A 27131-nucleotide genomic window follows, 5' to 3' on the forward strand; every position below is an offset into this window, starting at 1 on the left:
ATTTGTTAGACCTACTCATGTGATTGTGTTTACTGCATCTAGGTAACAGCCGCAGGCTTTGCATTCACCACGATTTCACTATTCATTCTTAAGAAGGGACACCAACCGTGGACACTAACTCTCTTCCCACAATGCAGGGAGGTGTCTACCACTTGCATTCTACTGAACCTAAGTGACAATGTCTTCGTCAGCTATCCCCAGAGGTGGGATTAGGAGGGCATGTGTCTTGTGCCTACTGAGGTTGCATTCTTACAAGGATTGCCATAGTTTAACCTGCCCAAAGCTGTGAGGCTTCCAAGGCCTCAAGTCTCTGTCCTGGTGGGCACCACTCGAGTTTCTGGTTTAGTCTTTGATTCCTGTATTAGTTACCAAGTATCTGCTCTGTGCTTTGTTTCTGTCCTAGCCACTGGGAGCAAAGCTATGAACAAAGCAACCCCAAATCTCTGACCACATGGAATTCACATACTGCATTGACCTTGCATTTTAACTGACAGGTTGCAATCATTTTATATATCAATGTCTTGTTTAGATTTGCATTTCTTTGATGATAAATGAGTTTATGCAAATCTTGAAGGCTTTGTTTCTTTGAACCACACACAGAGAAAATCCAAGGACTTTCATAAGAGTGCTTCCTTACCAAGCCTGCTTAGTTCACTGCTTTTGTTTGCCATGTCCTTTCCAGTATTCATGAACTCACTTGATACTGTGTTGCTTTGTCTTCATGTGTTTTATTAATTTTATTTGATGATCTTTCCCTCATGTCTTCATTCACTTTTCTTTTGTTGTCCTCCTGCCTCAATTTCATAGCATTTTGCTTTTTAAAGAGTAGATTTCATGCATGATTTCTGAAATGCTTTAAGAAATATGTTTGGATGATTTCATACTGTTTAGAAGTAATCTAAATGAAGAAGAAAGCAAGAATGTGTAATAATAGAGTAAAAACGTCCATAAATACTCTCAGACTAAACTACTGGTGCTGTAGTTCCACACCTCATGTATGATCAAAAATGTTTTCACTTATATCAGATGGTTGTGTAGGGAAAAAAGCAAACAAAAGCAAACACACACAAAAGCCTGCTGGAACACACAACTGATTGTATGCTTTTAGGGGAAGCTCTCATAGACTTGCCTTTTTTGTTTGTTTTTAAACACATAGTTGATTTAAAATGCAGGCCTAGAGAACGTGAGAGGGAGAGAAAACGCGAGATGCACAGGACACCCAGAGCTAGGTCAGGTATAAGCAAGAGCGAGGAATTCGATCCGGGTCTTCTACGTGGACAGCAGGGACCCCAGCACTGATGCCGAATTCTGCTGCGTTCCCAGATGCATTAACAAGAAGCTAGGTCAGGGACACAGAGTAGCTGGGACTCAAGCAGTACTCTGATATGGATGTAAGTCTCCCTAGAGGTGGCTTACTATGCCAAAACATCCACCCCCTGATAGATTTTCCAAGAGTGCCCATTGCCAATTCCAGCTTGTCTTATTACTTAACTCCTTCCCATTTTTATCACTTGTGGCTACAATTAAGGAATCGTTTTAGCTCCATTTCTCTTCACCCCTTTCAGTGATCAGTCTCATCACACAGACGCTGAGGTCTTCACTCTCACATCCACGTTTCAGTGCCAAGCACGTATGAATGATTCCACAGCAAGTTTTTCATAGTCCGCTCCTTTTTCCTACATTTCTTTTATTGCTGTTAGTTGGATTTATGACCATAACCCACACAAGATTTTTTGGATTTCTCTTTAGTAGTATATTGGCCCCTTCTCCATCATTTAAAAAACACAAACCTAGGTTCTCTTGCTTGAATAGCTCATTGCTAAGAACAGGGTGCCACCCAAATTTCTACAATAATATTTAAACTCCTTCTCCAAATCACCACACTCATCCCTTTCTACCCTGTTGCCTGGGGACTCTCAAGAGATTGTAGTCAGGTACTCATTGGTGTCTCTGAGCTTTGGTCCTCTGCTACTAACAGACCAATATTTGAGGATCTAGTAGGTATCAGACACTATTCTTGTGCTGCAGAAATAATAAGCCACTGAATGAATAGCTTCTGTTCCAAAGAGCACATAAGAGGAAACATAAGCTGATCAACTAAACTCACTGATACATTTTCTATTATGTATGCCATACAGAATTGTAACAGTAAAACTGGTGAGACATGAGAAGGTATGCAGTAGGAACAATATTGATTGGGGGGTGCTCATCTGCTGATGTGAGAGCTAAAGGAAAAATGAACCATGGTGGGACAGACATACAAGTCAATGGGAGGAGGAAGAGGACCAAAAGAATGTTTCAGATGGTGAGGAGGGCATGTTCCAAAGAAACCCTGATGGGATTGTCAATAGGATACTGCTTCAAAGCAGTCCAGGAATGACTGTGTGAATTACGGTCACAGAGCCAACGAACAGTGGGAGAACAAACGTAGAAGAAGGAAAGAGGCTGCAGATAAATCACTCAGTGAACGCGATTTTTTTCAATGAAACAAAATTGAACCCACACTGAGAGGTTATTCTATGCACATTAGAAAAGCTCAAATGATAAAGATGGATTATGCAAAGTATAGGTATGGATACAGCATAATCTATAGCAGTAAGAGCTGTCACTGGTTCTCAGGCAGTGAGGGGAAAAATTAAAAAAATCATTTGGAAAAACCATCTGACAATTGTTTAGGAAGCAAAGCAGACACCTTCTCTGAAATTCAGTAATTCCACTCTTAGCAGTATATCCAAGCAAATGAGTGATTGTGCCCTCTAACAAAACAATTTTTAATGAAAATTTCATAGAGGTTTGAGTTCCTCAAAAAATTTTTAAAAAATTGTTGTATGAACTAGAAACCCCACTTCTGGCTATTTATATCCTAAAGAATGTGAAGTACAATCTTGAGCGGACATTTGCACATCTCTGTGCACTGCAGCAATGCTCACAATGGTCAAGGAGTAAAACCAATGTAAAATTGCCCATGGTTGGCTGAATAGTACAGAAAACATGGTATGTGCACAATAGTATAGCATTCAACTTTGAAAAGGAGAGAATTTTGTCACATGCTATAACATAGATAGTCTTATAGGAGATAGTGTTTAGTGATGTATGTCAGTAACAAAACAATAAGCATGGTACATTTTTTACTTCCATGAAGTATTTAAAGTCATCATGCTTTCAGAAACAGAAAACTATAATTTCCCCAAATCAAGACACAAGGCAAACACCCATCCATGAGTGCACGGACAAGCAGATTATGATATGTTAAGACACTGGTAAAATGAACAGCAATAAATAAATGATTATTGAATGTCCATGGTGCTGGTAGTTCTCAAAAACTTCATAGTTAGAGGAGCGAAAAATGGCCTGTTTTGCAGCATGGTGGGTTAAGCAGTCCCCTGCAATCAATGCTGGCAAACCATGAGTGCCAGTTCACGTCTCTCCTCGATGTTCCATTTCCAATGAACAAGCCTTGTGAAAAGCAGCAGAAGGCAACCCAAGTGCTTCAGGCCATGCCTCCCACTGGGTGACCTGAAGGAAATTTCTAGTTCCTGGCTTTGTTCTAATCCAGCCCAGACCACTCCAGCTCTCTATGAAGGAAACCAGCACATGAAAGATGAAAGGATCTCTCTCTCTCTCTCTCTCTCTCTCTCTCTCTCTCTCTTTTTCTCTCTTTGGTATCTCTCTATCTCTGTAATTTTGATGTTCAATATAAACTCTTGTTTTTTGTTTTTTTTTTAAGAAGCAGGATAGAAATGCTTGATTGCGTTTAAGTGAAATTAAAGAATGACAAAACTACTCTGTGGTGTTAAAATAATTTTCCAACAGTTGCTTTTGGAAGGAGTGGAACTGACTGGAAAGAGGCATAAGTAAAATTTTGGGGAGATGAAGATGTGTTTGATCTGCCTGGGTCCTAAGATCTGATATGGGCAAAAATCTAAGGATTTGTGTACATTATTATCTGAAAGTCCTATGAATTCAAAAAAGAGACTTGTGAGAAATAAGGTGTAAAATGGGCATGGGACCAATCTGGAAGTGCTTAAGGGTTCTGTTAGGGTTTTTGTCAGTGCAAATCAAAAGGCAGGAAGGGTTTCAAGCAAGAGGGATCACAAAATTTGCTTTCCACCTGTTTTGATTTATATCCTCCCGTGCGGAAAATGGAGTAGAGAGAAGGTTAAGGTGAAAATGGAACTATAAATAATGCACAATAAGAGTTTGGAGAGACCCGAAGTTTGGATTGACCACCAGCAGTAAAAGCCATAAAAGGTAGACAGTGCGTTCCAGTTACTGTCTTGATCTTGAATGCCTTTATTCTCAACTAACTTCTCCCAATATTGCTAATTTGACCCTTCATATGATTTATTCCCCAATTCTTGCTATATGTTGACTCCTCCTTCATTCTGGATGGTCTTACTTCAATCTTATGAAAAGAAAAAATGCTGAATGTAATTGCTTGTCCATGTTAGATCCTGTGATAGAAAGAAAACACTCCTTCCCCCAAAGATGTTCACTTCCTAGTACTGGGACTTGGGAGTCTTATCCTATAATGCAAATCTGACTCTGCAGATAAAACTAAAAATGGACCTTGCAGTAGGGAAATTTTCTAAATTATCCTGGTAAATGCAATCTCAGTATATGAATTCTTCAAGTCCAAATCCAGAAACCTCTTGGCTGCCCTGACACAAGACAAGAGGGATATAACATTGCTGCTTTTGCCAATGGAGGGAGGGAGCCCTGGGCCCCAGAAAGCAGGCAGACTCAGACGCTGGGGAAGGCCAGAAAGCTAGCTCTTCCCTTAGGGTCTCCAGGAGAGAGTATAATCTTGCCAACACTCTGCTCTCAACTTGGTGAAACCTGAGCCGGATTGCCGACCCACGGAGACTTTGTGTTGTTTGAAGACATGAGCTTCCCCATCAAGGTCTGTGTCCGCAATAGAAAGCCATGATAGTCCCCTGTACGTTTTGTTCAGGACTCAAGATCACTCTGTGACTCTGGCTCCAAGCACTTTGGCAGATAGAAATAACCAAATATGCTTAAGGCGCAGGTGAACTCAATACACTCACAAGTGCCTTTTTTTTATACTGTTCAGAATGCAGGCCTGTAATCTAACACCAGCCATGGTCATACTCTCTCCATGGTGAAATTCAATGCTGTTCTTCATTCTAACAAATATTTTGAGCACCTCGTCCCCTTCTGTGTCCTCAGCCATCCCATACTTATGATGTAAGGGTGTCATGGATTATAGTTAGCCTACACATTCTGAACAGGAACACTGTCAATTAATGTTATATGCATTTTGAAGAATCTTATCAAAATACAGGAACACACATTCCTTCAAAAGATGCAGTAAATAGACAAGTAGAACTGGGATACTATTATAAAATGTTGCTAACATTTTAGCAAAGGTTTACCTTTCAGTGAATTTTAGTTCTAGATGCATAGTTGTTTAGTACCCACAATGTATTTCACATGATGAATACTTTTGAGTTTGATCAGCATAGTTAAATGGACCAATTTATTGTTTTCAATGACCAAGTAGTTAGTAAGAGCAGTTAAACATATGTATTCCCATGTATAGCCTCTGTAGTATTAGGTCATATATCACTGGATTATGAGCAAATGGTAATTCTACAGAGAACAATGATGGATGCAATTCAAAACCAACACTTATTGGTATTTACTGTGTTTAACTTGTGTTACATTTCTGGGATGTAGTCTCACATTTCATTCTCACAAACTTTCTTCTGTTATCTATCTATCTATTTATTGTTAAGATAATAAAATTAAAATTCAAGGAGACTGGGTTCTCAGCTAGGCTTGGAGAACCGGGCAAGCTAACTGAGGAGTGAGGTAACACTCTTTCTGTGTAGTTAGAGGGAGTGGAGATGAGTGTAGGAACAGGAGCTAAACCCATTCATGCATGTCCTTTTACTTAGGCTTCTACTCCGTTTTGCTTCTTTTACTTTCCAATTAAGTGCTATCTTATAAAGAACACAGAACAGAAATGAAACCTAGAATATATAAACAGACCTTCCTTGCATACAAAGCTAGGCTTTGTATGTGCCCCCTGCCTTACTAGGCACTGGAAATAGGACTGTAATGCTGGCTTCCACCAGAGGAAGAAAGTGGAGACAGGAGAGGACCAGCTGTCCATATTGTCACCATGAACTTTTCTATCTCAGCCCATTTTTTCCAGGTAAGACTTTGTTGAAACTGAATGAAAATTAAAAATTGAATTTATATTGAAATGTTTGCTTTGATAAACAAGTGATCAAAATAATGCTATTAAATGGAAAAATAAAAATATATGTATAATGTGTGCAATATTTAGCTTCTAGGAGACACAATCCCAATGGATGCTATTGTTGAATAAACACATACTCCTCAGTATAGTATACATGAAGATGTGCTTAACTGTGACCCAGGGACTGGCATTGTAATGCAATGTGTAAAGCCACTACCTGACATACTAGCATCCCATCTGGATGCTGATCCATGTCCCAGACGCCCTGCTTCTATCCAGCTCCCTGCCAATATGCCTGGGAAAGCAGCAGAAAATGGTCCAAATTCTTGGGCCGCTGTACCATGTGGGAGACCCACTTGCCCTAACCATAGTATCCATTTTGGTAATTAACCAGTGGATGGAAGAGCTGCCTCCCTCTCTGAACATCTGCTTTTCTTTTCTTTCTGTTTTTTTCTTCTTTTATATTTTCTTTTTTTCTTTCGTTGCTCCACTTTTCGAATCAATCAATCAAATAATCCCTTAAAAGCAGTGATCCATATCTCTTTTGTTTTTAAAATATTTATTCATTAATTTTTAAGGTAGAGTAACAGAGAGTGAACAAGAGACACAGAGAGCAAGAGAGAGATGCTTCACCCTTTAATTTACTCCCCAAAATGGCTGGGACTGAGTCAAAGCTAGCAGCTTGGGTCTCCAACTTGATCTCCCCTGTGGATGACAGGGGCCCAAGCTCTTGGGCTATCTTTAGCTGTTTTACTAGATGCTTTAGAAAGAAGTTGTCAGATTCCTATGCTTTTATACTCACCCACAAGATAGTTATTCAAAAATCAAAAATAGGGCCCGGCGCGGTGGCGCAAGTGGTTGAGTCCTCGCCTTGCACGCCCGGGATCCCATATGGGCACCGGTTCTAATCCCGGCAGCCCCGCTTCCCTTCCAGCTCCCTGCCTGTGGCCTGGGAAAGCAGTCGAGGACGGCCCAAAGCTTTGGGACCCTGCACCCGCGTGGGAGACCCGGAAGAGGCTCCTGGCTTCGGATGGGCATAGTATCAGCCTGTTGCGCTCACTTGGGGAGTGAATCATCGGATGGAAGATCTTCCTCTCTGTCTCTCCTCTCTGTATATCCGCCTTTCCAATGAAAAAATAATAAAAATAAATCTTTAAAAAAAAATCAAAAATAGACTCAGAATCATAGGTTTACTCATGTCTCTCTGTATTATGTAATAACATTAAACTGTCTATTTTATGAGAAAGATTGCCAAAGTCAAAAATTGAATGATTAAATAACAATCACACCACATCCTATTTTAAAAATCAAACATGAGTCGCATTCTCAACAGCTCAAAATGACATTTGAAAAATCTTTCTGTTTTTACTTTTTGGTTTTGAGTTCAAGCATTTTAAAAGAAAATCAGGAAATCTAGAGTGTAATCTGCTCTTAAAGACTTCAGAGTTCTGAGTGATGTTTGGCTTAGCGGTGAAGACACCACTCAGGGGTGCCCTGGTCCAACGTTGGAATGGCTGGGTTTGAGCTGCGATTGGAGACCCGATTCCAGTTTCCTGAAGGCAGCAAGTGATGGCTGATGTACCGGATCTCTGCCACCCACAGGAGATTGGAACTGAGTTTCTGGCTCTTAGCTTTGGCCAAATGTAGCCCCGTTTGTTGCAGCTTTCATCACATGGAAGTTCTCTTTTTGTCTCTGCTTTTCAAAATAATAAAACTTAAAAAAAAATTTTTTTTTTTTAACTTAAGAATTGGTCATCCTGAAATCTTGATTTTCGGAGAATACGTCTGCTTAATCTGCAGCAAGGCCTGAGCTGGTGTACAAGAATAAATTTTAGTACTTCTTGTACCTGTCCAAAGTAAAAGCACTGAAAATGTATTTTCAAGGGCAAAGCACCAATTTGAAATGGCATTTGCCTAGCAACCAGAAAAAAAAACTTGAACGTCACCATTTTTCCTCTGAGTGATGCGTTACATGCGCCCAGCTCTATCTATGTCATCTTTAAATATGCACCTTGAGACAATCAAGATTTTTGTGTTTTGGCAAGCCATCAATCATTTCTTTCTTGCTCAGGTGCTTTGTCACCTGAAAATTATGCTTGAGCATGGTACATCAGCCAACTACCCTCCAAATGAATCCTCACATGTTAGGTTTTTGCCTAACACATTTTTTTCCCCTTTTAAGATCCATCAATTCAGTTATAAAAATGAAATGACTATTTTCACTGTGTTGTCACCAACCCCCATCCAAGAAAAATGAACAAAAAATACTTACAATGGTTCCTAGCCAGGAGCATTTTATCCCTTATCCACCAGTGCTAGATGAGTCAGATAGGAGTTGGCCAGGAAAAGAGCTGCTTTACCCAAAATCTTAGTATGAAGTGAGTCATCTTAGTCCAAACACCAATATACCCTCCAAAATCATTGGCAAGAATTTCCTATAAAAAGAATCTTGCCTTCACTCTTTTCCATCCTTTTAGCTCTCTGATTTTTCTAATTTTTTCAATTTCCTGTGTGCCTATAACTTCGCATTCACAACAAAGGCACAAGGATAGCTCTGATTGGCTTGTTCTGACAGTCATCTTTCCTGTAGTGAATTGGGGACAATTGTGAGGCAATCTCCCCCGAGTGTTCTCTAGGACTTCCAAGGGTCTCTCACTCTCAGCAGAAACTCCTGCGTGTGACACCGAAATGCAAACTCTAATTCTCAAAGATTTTTTTTTCTTTTATTGAAAAAAGAATTCAAAGTCACAGGACATATTTTAAGCAATGTCATTTTCCTTCCAACGAGAAAAATTAATCACAGTAGATAGAGTTGGTCTAAAACTGATCAAGACGCATGAACCCAAGCTACAGGCTTTCTTTCTCATCGGCTGAAGCTTAGAGATCATAGTGAACTGAAGCTGAGGCTAAACTGTGTAGATTCTCAGGATAACCATGTGAGTATATAGAGCCAATGTCCTGCCAAAGTGCTGAGCTTTTTATATTTCTTGGAGCTCATACCATCACTTATTATTGTTAATTATTTTAAGCTTTGCAAGTTAATGAGTAAAACTGCCTGCGTTTCAGTTCACCCAGGTTGGAATGTCACTTTGTTTTTCTTTATTAAATGAATTCTAAAGAATAGTTCTGTTCCTTTTATAGCCAACGCGAACAGATGTTACTTGCCTCACTTTTATAGCCCTCCAATGACAGACAACTAACTGTTTTTGGCCTTGGGAATAAGTGCAACACCTTTGGATTATGAACTTGGTCCGCTTCTTAGCTGGGAACAGCAGGGAGCTAGTTCATATTATCAAAGATGTAAAATAAGTTTTCCCTTATGTTCCGGATCTCAATAGAAAGATACTCTTTTGGTTAAGTCATATTTAACTGTTCCGACTACTGGTAATCTGCCCTTTCGGCATTTAGAGCAGCAGAAAATAATGACTTAAATATGAAATCTCTTATTCAGTTTATCTGCTGCTCTTGGCCAAAACAAGATGTTAAATCCATTAAGCTCGAAGTATCCTGTAAAAGCACAAGAGCAAGAACTGTTCAAATTCGTGCATTCTTGGGAAAATTGCCAACCTATGCACTAGTAGCGGGATCTGTGTAATTAATGGTGATGTTATTGACAGAGGGAGTCCGATTTCCCCCTCAGAAGCAATTTAAAAGGGTGAGCTGGCTGAGCTTCAGCCAAGTCTCACCTGATTGCTTTTTCATCAGAGGAAGTAGGACCTTGGAATCGACTAGAGAACACAGCAATGTGAATGCAGAACTGTGATGTGGACTTGAAAGACATCCGGAATGTATCACTGTCCATAGAATAGGATGAGAAGAAGCTTTAAGATGGGCCAACTCACTAGTGCTTCCAAAGAGAACCAGCACCCCCAGTCTGTTTTCCCCCCAAAAGCTACATTCAGATGAAATTTACAAAAGATAATATGAAATTAGACCCACATACACGTAGTCCCTTATACACAGTCTTGTCCCATTTGTAAACACTTCCCATCCCTATCCTGCTGTTGGCTTTGGAGTCCCACCCTGTAAAGAGTTTGTATGCACTGTGGCTGCCACCCCGACTAGCACAACCACTTCTAGCTTCTGCTCTCCTCTTTTATTTTTAGCCAATCTAGGATTTCAAAATGATGAAAGGAATGAAAAGAGAACATCTAAGGGCCCAGCGTGGTAGTTTAGTGGCTAAAATCCTCACCTTGCACACACTGGGATCCCATACTGATGCTGGTTCTAATCCCGGCAGCCCCGCTTCCCATCCAGCTGCCTGCCTGTGGCCTGGGAAAGCAGTAGAGGATGACCCAAAGCCTTGAGACGCTGTACCCAAGTGAGAGACCTGGAATGAGTTCTGGGCTCCTGGTTTTGGATCAGCTCGGCTCTGGCCGTTGCTGTTGCTTGGAGAGTGAATCAATGGACGGAAGGTCTTCCTCTCTGTCTCTCCTCCTCTCTGTATATCTGACTTTCCCATAAAAATTTTAAAAATTTAAAAAAAGAACATCTAAAAAAAAAACAGTGGTCACTAGAAGTCCACAGCAGCTCTTTTCAAGATGATCTACAGTAACACATCCTACAAGGAGTGCTTTTTCTCATCCTCTCTCTCATTCCCTCTACTTCCTTGTGGAAGGCAAACACATTTCTCAAGAGTTGATCATCTGATGGAGTAGAGAGCAAGTGCTGGGGCACCTGCTGCTTTAGGGAAGACAGTGTTTGGCAGTGCAGCAGACAGACACAGAGTCTGTAAGTGGAATAGACAGGTGAAGGAAGGCCAGGGGTAAGCTAGAAATTGACAGGGACGAACCCCAAAGTCTTAGCATGGAATGATTTCCCCCACATTCATACCTGCTTTCTTCCTGAGCAAAGGGCTGTTCCACATCCACCGTCAAGGAGGCCAAGGCCGAGACCGTGTCTGTCTCCTCCTGCAGCTGAGCGCCAGCCAGAGTACAGCCCCTTGGCACGGCCGACATCCTTACAGACTTCCAGTACTTGCCTAGAAAAAACACCATCGTATTTTATAGGAATTTCAGTAACGGCAGCAGTCACCACCACACTCCTATAAGCCCAAGGCAGGGCAGTCATTAAGTTAAAATTCTTCGTGTTATACACAGTGGTAATTTGGTTTCCTAACTGTTACAGTTAAGTCTTTTTCTTGATCTAAGAATGCCAAGTCGTGGGGGGTTGTTTTTTTTCGCCTTTGCCCAAACTCTCCCTTGCTTAGAGAGTAATAAGAGATAGGATAACCAGGTCATAGTCTCATGTATTCCATGCCAGACTGCCAGGTATCTCTGCAAAGATGTGAGCAGGTTCTGGGCTTATTGACCCTCTGGGAAATCCACAGAGAGCTGGGAGTTAGAAGTTGCAAGGAGAAAATGAATGGAATAGTAATGTTAGAAATGGTTCTTTAACCGTTAGCTTTTTTTTTTTTTAAATGAACTTCGAATCTAAGAGAAAAAAAATTAGAAAAGCCCCACCATGCCAACATGAATTGAATAACAACTTTGCCAGAACAATCAAGTTTGTTAGTCCTGGATGTTCTTTCTCTCTCAACCTCAGGGTGTGTACTAGAACAATAATTGATTTAAAACTTTAATATATGCACTTGCTGGTGTTGGAACCCAGCCATAGGTCGTATTGACATTCCTTTTGTTGAGCCAGAGGGCGAAGAGAGGAAGACAGAAGATCAAGTCATGAGAACCTGCCAGTGGAATGAATCAGGTAGAGCAGACATCGATCTTCCTGCAACCGCTAAGCTTTTTCGAGGTGTGGACCATCCTCCAATCACAACAGGAGAAACTGCCCTACGTGCTGATGTGTCCCTGGGTTAGAGCTATCTTTGAAGCATGACCAATTACGTGTCAACTTGGCTCACAGATTTTGCAACGGGGAAAAATAATACAAGTGCCAAAGGTAGACAGATGAACGTGGAGTTGGACCCAGTTCTGCGGGTGGTCATTGCCTTCATGAAGCAATGCTTCCCAGGTCTTTATTTTTGCTGCTTGAAACAGAAGCATTGATTGAGATCCTTTCCAGATTCAACATTTCCAGATTGGCCTTTCTTTATATCTCAGGGCTTCACTAAGAATGGATGTCATGTTACCATGGAGACTCAGACTTCCCATCTCTCCGTTCATGCCATTAAGACATTTCGGCCAAACTTCCCTCCCCTGCTACCCATGCTATGACCGCCTATTTTGACCTGTTTCTGAGAATCACAACACTTTTAATTTTTAACAATATCATAGCAATTCTGTCAGTGAGTCAGAAGCCTAATTTTTTTTTTTGAAAGCTAAGGCTGTTCCTGGTGTTTAGAGCTGAAGATGCTTTCCCTACAGCAACAAATAGCGAGATAGGCCTATTAGTTGGTAGGGACAATTTGTATGTTAAGGACCCATGTGATTCTTGGGAAGGAATAAGCAGAATGTACACTTACATGTTATAAAAGCAAGGAAAGATTTGCAGGAAAATTTCACAACTGTGCAAGTACAGGAAAGACCTGCAGAAGTCAGTGTAATGAAACTAGAGGAACATGGTGGTGATGATGAGGAAATAGTACGTATACAGCTACAGCGATTAGAGTCTGCAGTTTACTGTAGGAAGGGCAACAGCTAGGTGCACCTGGAGATCAGGAGAGGTCTGAAGGATGATGGGTATGGCTACTACGGCAGGCAAGATCTAATTAAAATGCAATCTTTGTTTTTGAGAGACAGAGAGAGAGAGAAGGGGGAAGGCAGAGGGAGAGAGAGAGTGAGCAAGTGAGCAAGGTTCCATGTATTGTTTTATTTATTAAATGCCCACAGTGGACTGGGCCTGGGTCAAAACTGAGAGCCAAGAAAAGCATCCATGTTCCCACCTGATGGCAGGAACACCAATACTTGAGCCTTCATGTGCTGTCTCCCAGAGCCTGCAGCAACAGGAAACAGGAGATGGCTGTCATACCCATGGACTTCAGTACGGGATACAGGCACTCTAAGCTCCAGGTTAGGCTTAGGAAAGGTCCCTCTGATGATTATTAGGCAGTGAGGAGAGCAGTGACAGGAAGAGCAAATTCACACCCAGGTTGAAACAACGATACCTGTGCTTAAAGGAAGCAATAGAGTAGGAGTGAGGATGTACTAAGAGAGGTTTAAGAAACAGACATCAGAAATGTAACCCTATTTTTTTTCAGTGTTCTACACATATCTAACCTTTTAGATTGTTCCTGAATTGACAGATCCATTTTAAGTCCCTGATTTCCTTAAATCAGAATGTCATTATAACCTTAACATAGTTGGAATTGCCATTATCCGCCTATGCTTGAATACAGCTGTGATAAGCTTCATGGGATCCCGTGGTCACAAAATGATTGAAACACATGAGCATCCTCCCTTTGTTCCCCAGAGTGACCAATAATGGGCCAATTTTTTTTTAAAAAAAGTGTTTAGTTTGTTTACTAGAAAGCAGAGTTAAGGGGTGGGAGGAGGAAGAGAGAGAGGTCTTTCATTCACTCTTCACTCTCCCAATGACTGTAACGTTCAGGGTTGGGCCAGGGTGAAGCCAGGAACTTCTTTCCAGTCTCGCACAAGTGTGTAGAGATCCAAATACTGGGCAGTGCTCAACAGCTTTCTTAGTGCATTAGCAGGGAGCTGAATAACAAGCGAAGCAGCAGGAATCTGAACCCAAGCTCCTATGAGATGCAGGCAGGAGCAGCTTAGCCCATAACGCCACAACCTAGGAGCTTTGGTAAGCATATTACGTGTGGCTTGTACACTATGGGGCAAATTATGGCATTATTGAGTACCTAGAACATTCTAGGTGTTGTCACACTTCTTTGTCATTTCATCTAAACAACACCACTGTGTAAGCCCTTTTAGGGACTGGTTTTTGAATTCATATGTCTAGTAAGCAAAGGAGCTGAAATCTTTTTCCGAACCTCCCAGTTTCAAAATTTCTCTTCACCTGTATCCTGCAGTCCTCCTTTACTTAGCCTCCTCCATCCCTGCTCCCTCAAATACAAAAATAGTCAATGAAATAATATTTGATAATAACAAAGTACTTGTTGCTCAGGTTTCTGACTCCATTGACCCATGTTTTATTGATTTTATGGTGTGGGTTTATTGCACAAAGTGAGACAACTGCATTGAAACTAGTTACGTCCAATGTTCATTTTTACACAATCTTATACTATTGCAAGTGTCCGTTTACTAGACAAGTCATTTTCAAAAGTGTCAAAAGATGGAGGCAAGTATTCATTGAAGTGTATGGAAAGATGCCTGCTCTGGCCTAAAAGTCAAGATTTCCAGATTGGAGATGCGTGCCGGTGGCACACCACATACCAGATCATTCGGGACATAATCCAAACATATAAAAAAGCGTAGTAGTGGCATGTTGATGATGAAGCTTATTTCCACTTTAAACCCGATGATTTTGGAACTTCGGTTCTCATGCTGCGTGTCACTCTTGGATATGACAATAAAATTTGATGCGGCAGAATGGCTGATTTTCTATGAACCTACGAATCCTTGGATGGACCAAAAAACATTTACTTCAAGATAATAAATCACTTCTAGAGCAACCAAGGATCATTTCCTTTTTTTCCAAGAGAAGAGAGATCTTGGCCACAAACAAAACAAATATCTTTATTCCCCAAACACAGTCAGGGCAGGAAGTATGAGTCATTAATAACAAGCCTTAAGCGGCACAAGTGACAATGGCTCTTTAAATCTGACCTATGTACATGTGAGTTATTGGAAATAATTTAAACAGTTGAGACCTTTTTGGATGAAACATGATGTGAATAAAATATCCTGCAAAGTAAAGATTAAATACGAAAAGTTTGGCTTCTATACAAATGTAGGAGGCTCCTGGCTCAGACACGACTCAGAACTTCAAATGCAATATGGCCCCTGGCAAAGTGTGTAAAAACAAGTGCAAATCGTACATTAATAATGCACTGTAGACCACTGTCTCTATTTATAAAGGAGAATAATTAAAGTGGAAGTAAGCATGGCACAGACTCTACCATGTGCTGCAAACCCCACGGTGTGTAGGTTGTATTTCCATGTGATAAGCAGGGCTTGTCTTTTTTGCTTTCAGAAACAGATGTGCAACAAAATCATATCCCTTGGTGTGGGAATAAAACCTCCACTAGCACATACGAAAAATGACCCAAAGTCTTCTTACAGAGTTTCAGGAGCTTCTATTCATAATGTAAAATATTAGTAGCCAGTCACAGCAGAATCTCCCTTCTCTGGCAATAAAGCTGGCAACAGAGAATTTTCCACTGAAACTGGAGGTGCACACACCCTTAAAGTCATTTTTTTCCCCCTTTTCTTGGATTGTGAATCATCTCACTTTTCAACACTCTTTATTTTTAGGACCATTCAGCCTTCATGATTCTGCATTTTTGTTTTATCTGGCAAAGGTGAGACACAGGACAAATGTACAAAACAAGGTCAAAAGCAGATCGTGGAATGTAAGCAGTCAAGAAGTGGAGGGGAGAGCCATTGGAGCCACGAGAAGTATCTTACAGGTAGGATGAACTGTGGTTGGTGAGCTATGTAGGCCTGGCTTCGAAACAGCTCCTCTATGCCAGGATTTTCAGGTCAAAGACTTACATCACTTTGAAAACCTACCGACCCCAGAAACCTTTGCCTCCATCATTTTGGGAGGCTTAGAACCACTCCCTTTCAGATTTTTTCCCCTATGTTGTAGCTATTTGAATGATGCCACGTTTTTATCATTACACAAGATGATCTCATAAGAAAAGACATTGGCCTTAACAGAGTCTCATTCTATTCTTTTCACACTCAGTAGTATACCTGGCATTTGCAAAACCACCAAGCCTGGTAGATTCTGAGTGGAATCTGGGGTTATGGATGCTCCATAACCTCTTTGTAATACATACTTTAAAAATTAATTCAAGTGGCAGCGAGGGGTCTTTGGAGGCATCTGCCGATAGGGAATTTTTCTGTCTTTGTCTCTGTCCCTGCCCAGTCTGGTAACAGAGAAGCTGGGAAGGCAGTTCAGATTTCTCCTGTGGGTGGGAGGTATAGTTTCTTAAGTTTATAACAAATATTTCATATGACCCAGCAATCTTAACTCCTGAGTGTTTACTCGAGGTAAATGATATTTCATCATTACACTAAAATGTGTGTGAATATTTATAGCAGCTTCTTTTTAAATCACTGTTATCCAAAGGTAATTCTAACTACTAGGCCTTTCAATAGATCAGTAAAAAAGCAAACAATGGCATGTTCATGCATAAGGCACTGCCCTTCAGTTAAAAGAAATGAGTATTGATATATTCAAAAAATATATGGATGGAGTTGAAGTGTATGATATTAAAAAAAAGGAGGAAGCGAAAAATGACTCAGTGGTTACCACTGAGTTTGGAATGACTGCAGCAGTAGCACAGGGGACTTCGGGGGATCAACGAGCTAGTTCAAAGTTTAGGATAGACACATGATTCCACACGTTTCTTCCAAGCCCGTACAGCTAGCCACTAAAACAGAGTCAGCAGTGAAAAGAGTCAGGTGACTCTTAGTGTTGCACATTAGAAATAAGAGGAAAGCGGGCAGGGTTCATAAATTAGGGGGGAAAATCAGGATTGTGTAATGAGGCAGTAGTTTCTTCCTCAACAACCGCAGGTGTACCCAGTATCCTGATGAGCACACCGACTCTCAGAAAAGGCATGATTGCTTCTGTGCTACTGTACTAGAGACAAGGGAGCTTAGAAGAGCACATTTTGTTTTTTTCCAATAGGGTTAGGAATAGGGAAGTTACACAGATGCTTTGTTAGCTATGTTGGTTTTTGGTGTGTTATTTATTGAAGTTTTATTTCTTTATTTGAAAGGCACACAGAGAGTTCCATCTGCTGGTTTGCTCCTTAAATGACTACAGTGGTAGGAAACTTCTCCAGGAAAAACCTAGGAACCAAGAATACCACCTAGGTCTCCCACAGGGGTGTCATGGGTCAAGCACTTGGGTCATCTTCTATTGCCTTTCCCGGCATGCCAGCAGGGAGCTGAATCAGTGTGGTGAGGACTCAAAGGGACACTGTGAAATGGGGTACAAACACACCAACTGGCAACTTCGCCTGCTGCACCAGAGCATCCAGCACCACATGGATGATTTATTAGAAGAAAGTGTTCTTACATTACAGCCAGAAAAGGAGAAACATCTTGATTTTATTGGGTACCGGTGAGAAGCGCTTCAATGAGCTACTTCACCATGTTAACTCACAGTTTACTCATGAGGAAATTAATTATGCAATGCAGGCTTGTGTAAGGACTAGATAGCATCTTAGCAAATACTCGTAGAAAGATCTTCTCTTAAACTTGATTTTCTAGGCACCTTGCTTCCATGAGCAGTAGTAGTGTGTGTGTGTGTGTGTGTGTGTGTGTGTGTGTATGCAGCACTGCCAAGAGCTGACAACATAATCGCGGTGCACTGCCTTTCTTAAAGAGTCTGTGCAGACACAGAATCATTCCTCATTTCATTTATTCTCTTGGTTTGATTAGTTTTGCCTTAGTAGAAATGTGACTGAAAAACAAAAGAACAACAGCAAACAAAACAAAACAAAAATCCCTTATATTGCAGATGCAATTGGAATAAAGAGAAATGACCAAGAAAGTTGAGTCTCTAACCAGATGACACATGTTTCCATTTCTATTCTGGTATTAGGCCTCTACTGCACAATAACCAGAGTTTCAACATTTCAAGAGAACAGTTAATTACAAGTCCACACTCTACCTTCCAAAAGCCATGTGCACAAGTTTGACCTGGCTCTGATGCAAGCGAGGGTCAGCAGGGTTAATAGTGGGAAAATGCTTAATGCTGCTTTTCTTCAATGAAGCACTGCCTGGCCCTGGGCTCCAACATCAAGGCCTCTGTCGAAAGTCAAAGAATATATGACAAATAGCAGCTCACACCTGACAGCAGTCAGAGCTTTAAACTCAACAGGGCAGGGATTTGAAATCCTGCCAATCCCTGCATTTTTTTTTCTGATTAGATGTACTTTGCAAGTTTACAAGTGGCTCCAAAGTGGATTCATAGCTTCTTGATTTCTTGTCATTTGGCACTAAACTTCCAGAACTGACTATGACTAAACCTAAATCCAACAGAAATTTTCAAATACTGAATTTTAAGCTATTTTTTTTTTTTGGATGAAAATGTTACTGTTGCAGCAAATAGGAAAAAAAATGAACATTTCAAGAAGGATGAATGATTGATATGGTGTAATATAGAAGCCTAAGAGGGAATGCTCTGGAAGGAGAATATTTTAGCAGTTGTGCTTCTCCTCAAGTAAGTCAATTAATCTTGGTGTACCTCATTCTGCTCGGCTTGTAAAAATGCAAATGAAAAGAATACCTATGCCTTCAACTTGTCGAGAAGATTCAATAATGAGCTAACGTATGGCAATGGAAGTGTTTAGAACAGTGCCCAGCATGCATATAAGTACATAAGAGTCATCGATTGGTTCACTGATAACAGTTTGCACGGTTGGCACAAGTCTTTAGCCAGTGCCACATCACTACCTCGGGGTAGCAAAAAACTGATGTTCCTTCAGATGCTGTGACCTTTCCCCTGGATTTTAAGACTCTCCATCAGCAAAGTTTCTTGATCCTAACTCAAATTCTTCTCTGCTTCCAACTCTTTCTTCCCCAAAGATTTCCAGTTGTAGGAATTAATGATCACCACCTTCTGAGTTTTTCAAGCCGGGAAATTTACCAAGTACTCATCTGATCCATGCCAGTGAATTCCTGTCTTATGGCAATTCTACCTCTGAATCAAACCTCTCGATTCTGACGATAATCCCTGAGAAGGTTCCTATTTTTAGAACAGACATAGCGATCCGAATTGCTCCCTCCCTGTCTGTGACAAAAACCTCAAATCCCTCTAAGTTTAAATATGGTGAATAATTTCATGCCCATCTCCGTTGGATCTCTAGGAGAGAGAAACGAGAGAGAAGAGATGAGGGATTACCAAAAAAAAAAAAAAAAGATGGAAAAATCCCCACGAAACAGGAAGGGACAAGCAGAGGGAGGGGATTTTGAGTTAGGGTTAGCCTTTGGGTGTGGAGTCAAGAAGCTAGCAAAGGCACTGAGATGATTTATGCGGCACATGTTGCAATCTAGGGAGACAACCCTTTCAAATGTGTGCACGGCCCCGTGAGGCTCAAATATTGGACAACTTCCCCCACAACATGAGATGTATACAAATTCCTTTCAGCTTAGAAACAATCTGGATTTTCTCCTGGATTGTCTGATGTAAATGCCCTTTCTCCCTGGAGGATGGGTAGGTGGGCTGCATTGAAACCACAGGAGGAATGCTGGGAAATGGCATTTCAGATAAAGGAGGACGTGACTATTACCTTAGGAGCAAGCCTTATCTTACTCACTTTTTTTTTTCATTAATTAGTATCCAGATCTCTTAATCGCCAAGAGAATTCAGCAGCACATACTTAAACTATCCATGCTAGTACATTAAGAGTTTTTATTGGACATTTATTTCCACAAACTAGTTTTTTTTTTCCCTGTTGGAAAAAGCTTAAGAGTAAAATGATTACAGTTAGCATCCTGCCTTCTTCCCTAACATCTAATGTTATTTTTATGGCTCGTTTGTTGAGCTGCAAGTACAAGAAGAAAAAAAGGAAGCGGGGCGGGGGGAATAAAAGGAAGTAGAGGAAACAGGAAGAATAGGAATGAAAAATAGCCATGATAAGGAAGAGGAGAGAAACCATTCAGCCAGGAGTGCATACAGAACGCATCAATGTGGCACAGCCCTGACTAGCAGCAGGTGGCAAACAGTTCTTCCAGGGCAAATCTGATTTGCTGCTTACTTTTGTAGAGAGTTCAAGAGTACGCTGAGTATTGTGGACACTTGGCACCCTGAGGATAACGGACCCTTTAGTCAGTTCAATAGTGTTTTGTAACATTCTCCAGCAACCCCCAAATGGTATCTCTTTTCCAATTTTACTCAAAAAGGAGGATATATTCAGAGAATAGCAACTTCACTTCTCATGCTTTAGAATCAAGCAAGCAAATAAACAGGAACATTGGTACAAACAAACTGGAGCATCAATGACTATTATGCTAAGTCGTCAATATTGCAGGTCCCAGCTCTTTGGAAGAAATTCAGGGATTTGGATAATGGCTCAACTGGCTAATCCTCCACCTCCAAATGCCGGCATACCATATGGGTGCCAGTTCCTATCCCGGCTGCTCTAATTCCTTCCTATCCAGCTCCCTGCTTACATTCTAAGAAAGCAGAGGATGGTTCAAAGCCATGGGGCCTTGAACCTGTGTGGGAGACCAGAAGAAGGTACTTGTTCCTGGCTTTGGATGGGCTCAGCTCCAGCTGTTGCAGCCATGTAGGCAAAGGTCAGCAGATGGAAGCTCTTCATTTCTGTCTCTCTTGCTTTCTGTAAATACGCCTTTCCAATGAAAATAAATCTTAAATTCATGCACTTTTTCTCATACTACATAGTCTTCATGAACTTTTTAATGCAATCGTGCTTATTTATACAAAGGCATTGTTACAGAGGGAAGGAGAAAGACAAAGGGAGGAGCGATCTGATATCCATTGGCTCACTCTCTAAATGGCTTCAGTGGCCAGGGCTGGGTCAGCCAAGAACATTTTTAGGGGCCCAAACACCTGCATCATTTTCTACTGCTTGCTTTCCCAGGAACATGAGCAGGGAGTTGAATGGGAAATAGAGCAACCAAGACCTGAACTGGTATCCATTTCTGCTGCCAGCTTTGCAGATGGCAGCTTTACCAATGCTGGCCCTAGGTCTCTCGTCTTTGAGAAAAAACAATCCACATTCCATTGTGCATATACTGAGACCACATTTTCTTTCTCTGTTCGTGAACTGATGAACATGCACACTGCTCCCATCCTGTGACTAATGTGACCGGTGTTGCTGTGAACAGGGGACTGCTTCAAGAACCAATGCTGCTTTTAATTCTTTGAGACTGAGACCCAGAAATGGAATCTAAATCTTGTGGCAGTTCAAACTTTATATTTTTTAACTCTTCATCCCTTTTGCCACCCCCTCACCATGACAGTTGACCTTCAGTTATCATTCATCATCTTGAGATACAGCCAGTCCTTGACTTATGGAGGGGCAACAATGGGGGCGTGGGAGGGTCTTCATCCACCAGGGGAAAGCCTACTTTGCTGTACTCTCCTCAGCACAGGCTGAAGCATACAAAATCCCAGGACAACAGGGATGATCCTGCTGCAAAATCCTCCCCTCCATGTGGCCAGGCAAGAGGCCAATGCTAATCACTGGCTCCAGCACCTGCATTGCCTCAGCTGGGGGGTTCAGCCCTCAAAGAGACATGCACCGAAGCCTGTCAGCACCTTGCCATGTGCCTGGGGATGAGACTATCTAGGAACTTTCCTGAATGTTTTCCACATGCTGCAAGGCTCCCTCTCCCACATGGACACGTTTTCCCCGAGATTGTAATCCCCAGGGCAGCACAAAAGAATTCATCAGAACCTGGAGTGGAAGATGACCTGAACACTTCCCCAGTTCAAAAGCAGGTACCTGGGTGACTGTGCCACACACACGCTTCTGTGCAACAAAGACTGCCTTCAGGGCCGGCTTCAAAGAGGTGCCCTGCACAGGTGCCGAGGACCCTGCGGTCGCAAAGGCTGCCTGTGCTACTCTGCTTTGCTCTCAGCTTCTCAACATCACTCATGAGATTTTTAACAAGGAAGGGATCACACATGCACACGTGCTCCTTCTCCCTTAGATCCTTCAAATGAGGTGGCCAGATTGACTACATTCTTCGCCATGTGGAACTGGCAATACTAGTCCAGGGTCTAGTCCAGGCACTTGCAATGGAAGAGCGGGGTATAAATTAGCTCAAAGAAGAAGCAAGCCCAATTTGATATTTTGTAAGGAAATCAGGCATTGCTTGCTAAGCCAAGAGCTCTTGGTTTAACTTTCCCATGCTTTATGAAGTTTGAAAGGTTTATTTTTAAAATATTCATTTTTATTATTTTTTTGAAAGGTGGAGTTACAGAGAGAAAGACAGACAGAGAGAGAGAGAGAGAGAGAGAGAGAGAGAGAGAGAGAGAGAGAGAGAGATTCCATCCACAAATTCCCTTCCCAAATGGCTGCAACAACAGCCAGAAGCTGACCAGGCTGAAGCCAGGCGTCAGGAACTTCCTCTGGGTCTCTCATGTGGGGACAGAGCCCCAACACCTGAGACATGCACCGCTGCTTTCCCAGATCCAACAGGGAGCTGGTTCAGAAGTGGAGCAGCCAGGATGAGAACAAGCACCCACACGGGATGTCAGTGCCACAGGTGGAGGCTGAGCTTGCTCGTTATTCAGTGTCCCCAATTTCAGTCCAGGCTGTAAGAGCGAGCAGAGGTGCTATCATTGCCATGAAGACTTTCCAGAAGTTTTCTCTTTTTCAGCACTTTTTGTGCCTAGTTGAGAGGGACTGATGGAGGAGATTTTCCCTTCTTATGATTAGGGCTCTATATGTTGGTACTATCGGAACCATCAACTTTGTTGTCTCATATCTCATAGGCTGTAGACTCCTTGAACCATCAATATTCAAGGAGTAAATTCAAAAGTATTTGCTACAGTGATGTTCTAGAATACACAGGAAAAATACTTTCACACACTCTGTAATAGCAAAAGGAGCTCAGAATAAAAGGCAAGACGATGATTGAGCAAGCTCATTTTATATGTCAGTGATCTGAAAGGAGACATAGGGATGAAGAGGAAGAGAAGGCTGCCAAGGATCGCTTCTGGGCTCTGGGCTTGAGATCTGGAGTGACAGGTCATGAACCTGCTCAATCTATCCGGAGCGGAAAACCAGGTTAGGACAGTACATTTTGCCACTCTTTTTGAAATCACCTCCAGGTGTTCCCTCATCTCTGTCAGTCCTTTCACCTGGGATATTATCTCAGAAATGTTGCTCAAGCATTTAAACATTTGTTTCTATGTTATCTGAAAATGGATAGTTTGTGTCTGTTATGACGCTAAACTGTTATCGGGTACATCTAAAGGGTTACTCACAAAGTTCATGGAAAGCATATATTATTTAAAAAAACTGCATGGATTTTGAAAAAAAAATGTGTCAACCTATAACTGCAGTCTCACGGTGACAGAGCAGTTGGCTGGGGCTTCTTCAGTCAGCCCCAAGCATTGCTGCAGAACACTGACTTTTATCTTAATGCTAACTTCCCAGTTAATGTGTACTTGGTTTCCTCTCTCTCTCTGTGTTTATGTGTGATGGAAATGCATAGTAAAAAGGATAACAGTATCACATTTGGGATAGATGTTACGGTATAACAGTAAAGCCTTCATCCTATATTGGAGAGCCTGGTTCCAGTCCTGGCTACTGGGCTGCTGATGCTGCTTTCTGGTAATGTACAACCTGGAAGGAAGCAGATGATGGCTCAAGGGTCCCTGACACCCATGTGAAAGTCCTGGACAGAGCAGCAGGCTCCTGGTGTCAGCCGGGCTTAGCCCTGGCTGTTACGGACAGTGAGATAATGGAGGGAAGAACTCCCTCTCTTCACACTCTTTGTATCTCTATTTTTCTCTCTGTCGCCTTTTGAATAAATAAAAGGAAAGAAACTAAATTAAATAGTTTAAATATCTGATTTATATTGTTTTGGTTGTTGGACTTTCTCATTACTTTTTCTCTTCTTGGACAACCTAAAACCAGTAACTGATTCCTGAACACCAACATCCTTAGAAAATAAATTGCCTCGAGTTAAGACCGATCTACATAATCATGATTTTTATGTTTACTCCATTGCTTTGCATAAATGCTTAGTACAGTTATGGAAAAAATCCCAGTACTTGTAAAATATGAGAAAAATAGATTGTAAAAAATTGAATCTCTGAGTATGATAACACTAGACAAAAGAACAATGCAATAAGACATTTAGGTAAGAGCATATGCGCCAATTAGCATTATCTTGAGCATGATTCTTTGTGCTCCAGTTCAAAACAAAACTTCAGTTTTACCTGAGTAGAAAATTTATTTAAAAAATTTGGCAGACATACTTTGAATTTCAATGATCTTCTGTAAAGAAACAACAGCATTCATGTTCGGTGTTTGATGAAGCACATCTTCGGCAAGGGGCCCCAGCTGCAGGAACAACAGACAAGAACATGAGCGGAACATTGCGACTTGGCACTGAATCTCACAAGGGCAAAGCAAAGGGAACCAACCCAGTCCTCATGGGAAGCTTGCTCCAAGAACTAGTTAGCATTCTACAGATACCCGTTTCGAAAGTGTAGCCAGTTTTATTGCCTGTTTGGCATCCATGTAATTAAATTCCAAGGGATTTGACTATTTGTCACAAGATTAATCTATGAACCCTGAAGCAGGTGCATGTCTGCATATTATTCATTAAATATCTGAGTTATTCGTGTCATTTTTGTAGGTTCACCAAAAAGCAAATTCTATCCTGTCTTTCAATGCAGCTGCATTCTACAAATGAAACCTTAGCATGCTGCTCTAGACAGAACAGGCAGCACCTGACCCCTTTTGTGGTGCTTTTACATTTGAGCGCATGTCCATTCAAACACTTCGTAGGGGAAAGCCTCAAGACAGTTGCTATTGTTCAACTGCCACCAAAGTAGAGAAAACATCCACGTAAAATCAAAGGTAAAGCAATTATTTCATTTGACTTCAACGCTACTCATAACTAGGATACAGACTGCGTGCAAGCAAGGATAAATTCCTTTCTGGCAAACCCATCATGGTCTTCTGGAATTACACTGATTTTTCATGGATAAGATTGCAAACCTTGCTTTGCCTGGAAAGGAGAGGAACTTCAAATAATGTAAGACACATATTTGTCAGAATTAAGTCTGAGGATGCAACCCTGGAAGGCCTTGATGATAAACTTGGCGATTTGCAGCCTAAACTATATGGCTCAGGTCTTGCAGAGTCCTGCTATTGTTATCTAGCAAGCAAAGAAACTAGCAGAAACAAAAGGATCCATCAAACGTCATTGCTTCACAATGTTTAAAGATTTCAATTAAAATTGGCAGTCAGGTTACGGGAGGACTGTTCAAAAGATTTGTGGAACATGAAATCTAAAGGTTAAGTTTATTTTGGTGCAAAACATTTGGAAATCCAGACATATGTGGAATCTTCAAAGCATTCATGGGAAATGTGTATTGTGAAACAAACAAGAAACACTATGTATGCATTTCAAATATATATATTTTTTGCACTAAAACAAGCTCAACTTGTAATTTTACATTTTCTCATGAGTGTTTGAAAACCTTTGTGTTGTGGCATGGACACGTCCCTAGATGTAACAAAACTTGGACTCTTCTATGTCTCTCCATCTGTAGGCAAGACTGCGGAAACCCCTGGATTGCTGGTGTCCAGGGCACGTGCGAGTGGATCTTCCCCCCAGGCTCTCTCTGAGTTGATTATTCTGTACTTCAATCACGGAATCTAAAACAATAGCACCTTTCTTCCAGATGCCAGGGGATAACAGACTAGCTCTGGGATATTTATACACCGGCAAATTCACTAAATAGAACTTTCCAGAGTGTTTTTCTTAGCTGCCAAAGAAAAACCTTTAAAACATCAAAAGGTTTATTTGCAATACAGATGGATGAGAGGAAAAAAAAAAAAACACTACCACCTCTTGGGGTCAGTGAACATTCCTGAAATCTCAAACTCTTAAATTTGCTGAAATGATTTCTTTTTAAAATCTGATATGTCGGATCCTACCTTGAAGAGTCTCTTAACTTAGTAATACTCTCTTAACTAGAAGGGCCACTGAATCACAAAATAAAGATTCCTTGGAAACCCTGTAGTCAAGGAATAGACAGGGTCCGGGGAGACGCTTTCCTCCAGAACTTGCTTCTCATTCCCTTCCCAGAGCTTTGAGAAAATCATTTTCAACAGAAATCCAGTAAACTTTACTGATAATATGTTTTGAAATGTCACAGTATGTTCAAATGTTGAGAACAAAAGCACGCGAGTGACGTCAGTATATTTAATGCTCCCAAAAGTTCCCCTGAAAGATGCATTTTTCTAAAGAAGAAATCTACAGGCAGATCAGGGATGTAAAAGCATAACTTTTGGAACCCTCCCATATTAAGGTGTCTGAACTGTTTTAGGAACTAGGTTAAATGATTCATGGTGTTGGGAGAAAAAGCACAAGCAAACTTGTATCTTCAATTTGGAATCTTCATGTGTCTACTTGTAAAAGGTACCCAGAGAATTAAGGCAATGAAGTTGACCATTTAAGCCTCCCAAACCATTTCCCAGAGTGTTTTAGGTGAGTGTCATTTAGAGGATTTAGCCTTCAGTAAATTGCCCCAATTTGTTTCATTCTGAGTGTGTCCACTCAGACAGAGCTGGATTCAGACTGATCTGTCCTTTGGGAGCTCTGCACAGATGGCGGTGGCTAACGCTCTCCCAGTTGGGAAGCAGACAGCCCAGAGAGTCAATTTTCCTAAAATGAAAATTTTGTATGTAGGGACCACAGATTAAGTTGTGTTTTGGGGGAGGGAGAGAGGCTTGTTGACTTAATCATTCACCATTATAAGCACTAGAAATCAGCTGATTGAAGAATCCACTTGATAAATATTTATGAGTATTGGTCATTATTTATAATCTAATAACTGAGTCATGATATCATATTAAATAAGTTAGGTTTAGTGTGAATGATATGATGGAGCAAAAACACTGACTACTGAGATTAATCACTTTAGTTAGAGTTATTAAACAATAAATAAGGAAATAATCTTTGCAAAACCTCTTTGCCTGCAAAACATTACAAGAGATAAGGCAGCTGAGGATATAAGGAATGTTAGGAGAAATTTTAAATATCCTTCATTATCAAGGAGTTATAAGATACACTACATAAGTACTGATTATCATAGAGTTAGAAGATATATTACATAATTTTCACAGTCTTCA

At 41.1% G+C, this 27131-nt stretch overlaps 1 protein-coding gene across 4 annotated transcripts in view; it reads right to left on the bottom strand.

Moving 5' to 3' along the window:
* Positions 1–10755: 10755 nt before the first annotated feature.
* HDAC9 (histone deacetylase 9) overlaps positions 10756–27131 on the bottom strand; it is a 579622-nt gene continuing 563246 nt past the window's right edge. For all 4 annotated transcript variants that reach the window (XM_040964718.1, XM_040964720.1, XM_040964721.1 and 1 more), the window contains 2 exons: positions 24242–24326; positions 10756–11210 (listed from right to left, as the gene is read on the bottom strand). In XM_040964718.1, coding sequence (XP_040820652.1) covers positions 10915–11210; positions 24242–24326 — 381 coding nt within the window. In that variant the 3' untranslated portion in view covers positions 10756–10914. The remainder of the gene's footprint in view (positions 11211–24241; positions 24327–27131) is intronic.

The sequence above is a fragment of the Ochotona curzoniae genome, unplaced genomic scaffold (assembly GCF_017591425.1).
Source record: "Ochotona curzoniae isolate NIBS_2020 unplaced genomic scaffold, NIBS_Ocur_1.0 scaffold_3835, whole genome shotgun sequence".
In the NCBI taxonomy this organism is placed as follows: domain Eukaryota; kingdom Metazoa; phylum Chordata; class Mammalia; order Lagomorpha; family Ochotonidae; genus Ochotona; species Ochotona curzoniae.